The sequence below is a fragment of the Trachypithecus francoisi genome, unplaced genomic scaffold (genome assembly GCF_009764315.1).
Source record: "Trachypithecus francoisi isolate TF-2019V2 unplaced genomic scaffold, Tfra_2.0 Lachesis_group8, whole genome shotgun sequence".
NCBI lineage: Eukaryota > Metazoa > Chordata > Mammalia > Primates > Cercopithecidae > Trachypithecus > Trachypithecus francoisi.
The window spans coordinates 83234287-83242369 of NW_022681473.1; the positions used below are offsets into that span (position 1 = coordinate 83234287).

At 41.1% G+C, this 8083-nt stretch overlaps 1 protein-coding gene across 1 annotated transcript; it reads right to left on the reverse strand.

The window, feature by feature from the left end:
* Positions 1 to 222: 222 nt before the first annotated feature.
* On the reverse strand, positions 223 to 399 carry LOC117081199 (ATP synthase subunit ATP5MPL, mitochondrial). Its single transcript, XM_033206964.1, is given in 1 exon segment — positions 223 to 399. A coding segment is annotated over 1 exon segment (177 nt).
* Between the last annotated feature and the right edge of the window lie 7684 nt (positions 400 to 8083).

Sequence of the window (8083 nt, forward strand, 5' to 3'; positions counted from 1 at the left end):
CTGTCTCTGGCCTGTGTACTACATCTTTTGAGTTTACCCAGCAATGACCTCTGTTTCCCACTCCTGATCTTGATCTTTTTTTTTTTTTCAGTGCATTTCACAGATCCATTTATTCATGCCACGAAGTAAGCGATACTTAGACAAGTGTACAGTCTAACACAGCTTGCTTAAATTTACAGGCTGACTGATGTTTCATTTCATGTGTATGCCAGGTAAAGCTGATTAGTGATGACCATGAGCAGGCGCCAGAGCTTTCAAAGCTTTACTTCTTTTATTAGCAGTCTAGATTTTATAAACGGTGAGGTTCATCAGCCCCATTCCTACCCAAATATCCTGGTAAACTTGAGTATAGTAGAGCTTCATGGGGATCCACACATTTTTAATAATACTTTGAAGCATCTATACCTTTTTCCCACAGCTGCCCGAACCTTGCCTCGTGCTCTGTGCACAGCAGCACCATAGCCCGGGGCGTGTCCTCCTTGACTGTAATTACTTGATGCTTCCATGTCCTCCTGGGCTATAATTACTCCCACCATCACAGCATTCTGGGTGATGACTCAGCCAGGTTCAGGCCAGAGCACAGGTGGGTAGCAACTATCCTGGCAAGAGCCCACAAAACCAGTATCCCCTCCAGGCTTGCCCCAAACTTCCTAGAGGGAAATTATTCACCTCACTCTTGCACCTCCTCCTGTTACTCTCACTCTCAATGTGGGTCTATATCCACACTTCCTTCTGTAGATCAGGAGCACCGGATTTGTAGTATCTGAACTATGCCAAGTACCCCAGTTTCTCTTTTCTACCTCCTGCCCCATTGGAATAGCTACTTTCTTAGTGCTCTCTCACCATCCAAAGAGTACATCTTCTGTGAAAATCATCCCAGTAGTGTTTGTCTTGGTTTGCTAGAAATTTCCTTAGAAAGAGATATTTAGTTTCCTTCTAAATGTGGCTTATTATTACAGTATTATTATTAGTATTATTATTATTACTAAAATGATGATGGTGATATCTGTTCATCAGGAGGACTTTAATAATTTTCTTTGAATGCTATTTTTGTCTTCTGGAGGAGACTGCCTGATCAGATGAAAACAGGAAAGGAGTCAAATATTACCATGATCTAGGTGACCAACTTGTCCCAATTTACCCAGGACTTCTCTAGTTTTAGCACCAAAAGTCCTTCATCCTGGGACACTCCCCTATCCAGAACAAACTGGAGCAGTTGGGCATCCTACCACCTCTAAAGAAAAGACCACGGTGAACTTAAGATAATCCTAGAATCACCACTGTCATTAACTGAAAAGTCTTTTCTAAGGAGATTTTCACTCTCTTATTATTATATGTGATATATCTAATATATATTATATTAATATCTATATCTCCAATAGGATCAGAGAGTGAAATATATATTATATAACAGCTATAATAATAAATTTATTGAATGCTTGCTACATTCTAGGCAATAAGTTAATGCAGCAACTCTGTGAAGTCAGTATTTTTAATTCTAATTTTCAGATAAAGAAAGTGAAATTCAGAATAGTTAGCAAACTCCCACAACTAGACTTAAACCCAGGCATCTAATGATTTATGGATTTAATATTTTATTGTAGGTAAAAAGAGAAAGAGCTGCAACAGTTGGATATCTGAGTAAAGCAAAGGTATAGTTCCATTGCCATTTATCTGGACAAAAGCAAATATCTTGATCTTTGTCAAGATGAAATTGTCAAGATACTGACAATTTATTCTATAAGTTACAACCAAGGTAATTATTTTGGTAAGCTTAGGAGGATACTCCCTTCACACAAAGTCCAACCTTAAATCACATCGTTTTAAGGGTGAAATACTAGAAGCATTCTATTAAAGTCGGCAAGAAGACATGCTTGCTATCATCGTTATTCAATTACATCCTAGAAGTTTTAGTCTCTAAATAAAAATTTTCAAAATGTTAAATAAATAAATATTGGGTGTCAGTATAATAATTACTTGCAAATCATGATTGCCTACCCAGAAAAACTTTAAAAATCTGATGAAAAACAGCTAGAACCAATAAAAGACTTTACATACATATCCAGAAGAATATGCTTCCAAAATTATTAACCTCTGGAAATTTCTAGTTGAGTATTACAGAAGAATTTTATTTTCCTTTTTTTCTCATGAAAATGACATGCTAGGGATTAGAGAGGGGCCGAAATAAATATCCTGAGATATTTATTACATATCTCAGTGGTAAATTACGTTTGAGCTACTGAGCATCGGGCTCATTGGGAAAAAGAGGCATAAGCATTTAGGGTATCCAGTCCTCTGAAGGGTGGCTGGGGAGTTCTGTTGCCTGAACTGGAGGTAGAATTGGCCCTTTTGTGTCCCAGAGACAGGAGACTGCTAGACCCAGAAGAGGCCCTAGGGGAAAAAAATGGTTGCAGCTTTGGGTCTGAAAGATGGTAGACAGCTGACCCCCCCCTAACTCACACGTCCATAATTGGTCCAGCACCCTGAAGGAGTGGCACAGTGGGAGATGATGCACAGGGGAACTGTATTCAGAGAGATCATGTACTTCATTGACAAACTTGGGTCAGTTATTGAGATTGGAAAAGGACCCTTTTCACAACTATCCCAGGTATAAACTGAGGTGATCCTGGGTCAACCAGCACACGTGCTCACACTTGTGAATGCACCTGGGGCCAATGTCAGGAACTGGGTCGTGGCTTGCCTAGGCTAGCTGCCACTCTGCAGTGGTTGCTCCCTCTCGTGGCTCAGCTGACATTGTGGGATAAGATTGCTGGTGACCTTAGGAGTGTCAGCTTCTATCTTCTGGAGGCATTGCTTGCTGATGCTTGGGTTGCTATGAGAATTGCAGACTGGGGCTTGGGCTCCATACTGCAGGAAAAACTGTAACATAGATATATGTGTATATATACACACATATATATTTAATATATATACTTAAATAGTGAGATATACTTATCTATATTTTTTAACTTTCATCTGAGAACATATTTCTATAATAATAGTACACAACTTCCCCAGGCCACACCAGCCTATGGGTGCCAATAAGGCCATCTTGTTATGAATTCCCAAAGTTTCCTGGCTCATTTTCCCACACGCCATGTGCCCCTAGTCCCTGAGCCTCATCAGGAGGTGTCACATGTGCTTAACTCACTCCGCAATCTGAGCTACTCCTAACGCCTCCCCCCATCAGCATCCAGCATCCCTACCGCTGTCCTGCCAAGCACGGAATCCCCAGGCTGCTGAGGCTGAATGTTATTGGAAACTGGTAACTGTGAGAACCAGTGGTTTCCTATGGGGAACAGATGTGGGAAGTAAAACTTACTTTTTAACTGTATGCTCTGTGGCACCTTTGGAAATTTCATCTCATGCATTTATAGCATTCTTTCAGAGATAGTAATAATTAAAAAGGAAAGAAAAGCAGTATGGGTAGCTGTATAGGAGCCAGCTATGTAGCTCCCTGGTTTTTACGTTATATTCTGATTGAAGAAAACACACTAAGCAGGGCTGCCTGTGGATTAGTGTGTTCCAGAAACAGCCCTGCCATTTTACTTCTCAGTCCTTTCTCTGCTTAGAACCAAGGCAAGCATTCAGGAGCCAGGGTCCAGGGGACAGAGTCAAATACCAGCCATGGCCCATAATTACCACTTCCTTCTGATGGTTAAAGGCTTTGTACCATGATGAGTCAAGCTCACTCTGCCTGGGGTCTCAGCTTTAGCCCCTAAAAAAAAGACTTCAATAGGTTACCCCAAACTCAACACAGTCTCAAGAAGAATGAGCCACCAACAGGGAACCCAATGAAGGGTTAGCATAGGTCTAAGAGGGGAAAAGTTATTTTTAAAAAAGACAAATGCTCTGAGAAATACCAACTATAACTGAAAATTGTTCATAAAACCCTGTAAAGGGCTCTTGACTAAACCATTAATATTCATAACCAAAATCCTCCTCTCCTAGGCAGGGTAGTTCAGCCACAAGCGTGTATTTATGTCGTTAGTGTTATGGTTACGGAAGTGGCCCAGGAAAGATTTAGTTCTTTATTAAAAGAAGGGACTTGTCATCTGTGACAGACTGGATTAAGAAAATGTGGCACATATACACCATAGAATACTATGCAGCCATAAAAAAGGATGAGTTTGCATCCTTTGTAGGGACATGGATGCAGCTGGAAACCATCATTCTTAGCAAACTATCACAAGAACAGAAAACCAAACACCACATGTTCTCACTCATAGGTGGGAACTGAACAATGAGATCACTTGGACTCGGGAAGGGGAACATCACACACCGGGGCCTATCATGGGGTGGGGGGAGGGGGGAGGGATTGCATTGGGAGTTATACATGATATAAATGATGAATTGATGGGTGCTGACGAGTTGATGGGTGCAGCACACCAACATGGCACAAATATACGTATGTAACAAACCTGCACATTATGCACATGTACCCTAGAACTTAAAGTATAATAAAAAATAAAAAATAAAAAAATAAAAAAATAAAAGAAGGGACTTGTGATCCCTGTGAAACCTCTGAGAAGCTGGGTAGTATCAAGAGCCATGCACATTTATAAGAGTGCCGGGCACACAGCAAATGCTTAACACATGTCAGCTTTTTAAATGATTGTTGTAGTTGTTTCTATAAATTCAAGTGACTTAGAATGTCAAAAACTAAAATTGTTTTTTTTAAATCTGGAGTTACTTATCTCAGAAGAGTAATGACAATATCTCAAGGCCATATGTCATAATTTTAGCAATAATTACTCTCTGCAGAACGGCAGGATCCGCTGCTTTTGAAAGATTCTCAAACACTATTCAGGAGGAACGATGATTTAGATCATATGGGCTTTGCTGTCACCTAGTGGAAAATTTGATTATTATAAACAATTCTCAACAACAAACTCATTGTGAGCTACTGAACCAAATGGTCGAGTTTCAGTGATTGCCAGCTGGCTTCCGTTGGCTTACATTCTACTGTTAATCACAATACCAAGCCTCTGGTGATAGTCCATCTCTCTGTGGATGCACTTGTTTCTGTTTCTGTTATTTTTAAATTCAAGACAGCAAATCCTGTGTGAGCTGCCTCATTAGAAGCCAGCAGTTGCAGAGAACATTCTTGGCAACTGCCAGGTCTCCTGGTCACTGGAATATTGCCAGATCCTAAGAGCAGAGGGACACACAAAGAAAAAACACCTCAAAAAAGCTACCTAATCGTGAGTCCCTTTTTAAAGTGTTTTCATATATTGTCCTACTTTATTACGTGGAGTGCATTTTTTTCATTTTAAAGATGAGGACATTGCTGCTCAGAAAGGATAACACAGTCAGGAAGTCAAGCAAAAAAACAAGAAATCAAAGCTTTCTTCCAACTCCAAATTCAGAATTCTACCTAAGTCAATACCCTGCCTACCAGGATCCTGTGGTTGGCTCATCAGAAATATTAGGAAAGAGGCTAACAGTTTGGTTTCTTTTGAGAGAGGTCAAGACAGAAGACAAGGCCCTGGGGTTCATAGGCCACTGGGTGGGAAGATACATTCTTTCCCTACGCAGGGTTAGTGCCACCATTCTACCCCAATCTCCTGCCCTCTGGTTCCTCTGGGCTCTTGCTAATGTAACTATTGCCCTTTCCGATTCTCTAACCTCCCCCTCTCCATGGGCAAATCTTTTCCAGCTCTGAAGACCAAAACCAAAAATCTTCCTTCATCTGTATTTCTCTCCTGCCCTTCCAAATAGACTTATCGGAAGGTATATTCTTATCACATTTCACCTCCACAATTACTTTTTGTTTTTGTTTTTGAGACAGTGTCTAGCTCTGTCACCCAGGCTGGAATGCAGTGGCACAACCACAGCTCACTGCAACCTTCACCTCCCAGGCTCAAGAGATTTTCCCACCTTAGCCTCTCAAGTAGCTGGGACTGCAGACACACACCACCACCAAACCTGGCTAATTATTTTGTATTTTTAGTAGAGATGGGGTTTGCCATGTTGCCCATCCTGGTCTTGAACTCCTGAACTCAAAGATCGCTGCCTGCCTCGGCCTCCCAAAGTGCTGGGATTACAGGTCTCAGCCACTGTGTCAGGCTTACACAATTACTTTTTTTTTTTTAGATGGAGTCTTGCTGTGTTGCCTAGGCTGGACTGCAGCGGCACCACCTCAGCTCACTGCAACTTCCGCCTCCTGGGTTCAAGACATTCTCCTGCCTCAGCCTCCCAAGTAGCTGGGACTACAGGTGCCTGAACCATGCCCGGCTAATTTTTGTATTTTTAGTAGAGACGGGGTTTTACCATGTTGGCTAGGCTGGTCTCAAACTTCTGACCTCAAGTGATCTGCCTACCTTGGCCTACCAAACTGGTGGGATTACAGGCGTGAGCTACCACACTTGGCTACACAATTACTCTTTAATGAACCCTGGTGTGGTTTCACCACCAATCCCACTCCTCAACTCCCTCTCCCTGGAAGTCATTCAGGTTTCCAAGGACCACCTACTTGCCAAATCCAGGGGACTTTACGGTTGTCTGCTTTACTCCTTGGGACATTTCAGGCTGTGGACCATGGTCTCCATATGAAATGTATCCTTCCACAGCTGCTGAGCCGTGGTTCCCCTTGGTTTTCCCACCATTCACTCTTAGTCTCCTTTACAGTTGCCACTCTTGTTCTCTAAGCTCCCTCCAGGAGAGCTCTCAAGGGAGTAATATCAGTCGATTCCATGTCTTTGGCTTGGACCTCTTCCCTGAGCTCCCAACACATTGGATCTCTCGAGACACATTGGATCTCAAAGACACTGCATCAAATTGCACCCATCATCTTCACCCAAACCTCCTTCTCCACCAGCTGCCCACACCAGGTAACTAAAAGTTATCAACAGGAAAATGTAATAGTGACAAAATTAGTGGAAAATCCCTGGGCTTAAAGGGAGAATACTTTTTGAATGCCATTTAATTGGGGAGAGAGTCACCTAAAGATTTTCAAATCTGTTTTATCTTTTTATTTTGTAAAAGTTTCACATGTATAGAAATGTTGCTAAATTAGGACAATAAATTGTCATATATCTGTCACTAAGATTTGCCAATTGTTAATACGTTACCACACTGGCTTTATCTCTTTCCACTTATAACTATGTTATTGTTGTTGCTATATTATTGTTGTTGCTCTTAAAAGATAAATACTAAAGTATTTAGGGCCTAATGAAGGAGCCTAGAAGTAATGCAACCCGAGTTACAATGAACACACCTAGTACCTAGATCTTGATACCTACATATAATTCCCCTTTAAAAATAGCTGATTCAAAAATGCAACCAAAGCACATTAACTCCTAATACTTTAGTATTTGCCTTTTAAGAACAAGGACATTGTTTTACATGGAGCAATGATCGTTCCAAAAATTTAATGATGATACAATAATACTATTTTGGAATATGCAATCTATATCCAAATTGTATCAGTTGTCCTAGCAATATCCCTAATAGCAATGTTTTTATTTTTTTTCTCATCAGACATTCAATAAAGAATCATGCTTTTCATTCAGTTGTAATCGTTCTTCAATGACCTTTAATCTGGAATGGCTCCACAGCCTTCCTTTTTTCTTTCTTTCTTTCTTTCTTTCTTTCTTCTTTCTTTCTTTCTTTCTTTCTTTCTTTCTTCCTTTCCTTTCCTTTCCTTTCCTTTCTTTCTTTCTTCCTTCCTTCCTTTCTTTCTTTCTTTTCTTTCTTTCTTTCTTCTTTCTTTTTTGAGAGGAGTTTCACTCTTGTTGCCTAGGCTGGAGTACAATGGCATGATCTCAGCTCACCGCAACCTCAGCCTCCCATGTTCAAGAGATTCTGCTGCCTCAGCCTCCCGAGTAGCTGGGATTACAGGCATGCACAACCATGCCCTGCTAATTTCCTATTTTTAGTAGAGACAGGGTTTCTCCATATTGGCTAGGCTGGTCTCAAACTCCTGACCTTGTGATCTGCCCACCTGGGACTCCCAAAGTGCTGGGATTACAGGCGTGAGCCACCATGCCTGGCCTTTCTTTTTCTCTTCTGACATTGATATTTTTGAAACATTCAGACCAGTTGCCTTGTGGCTTATCCTTCAATTTGAGATTGACTGGTA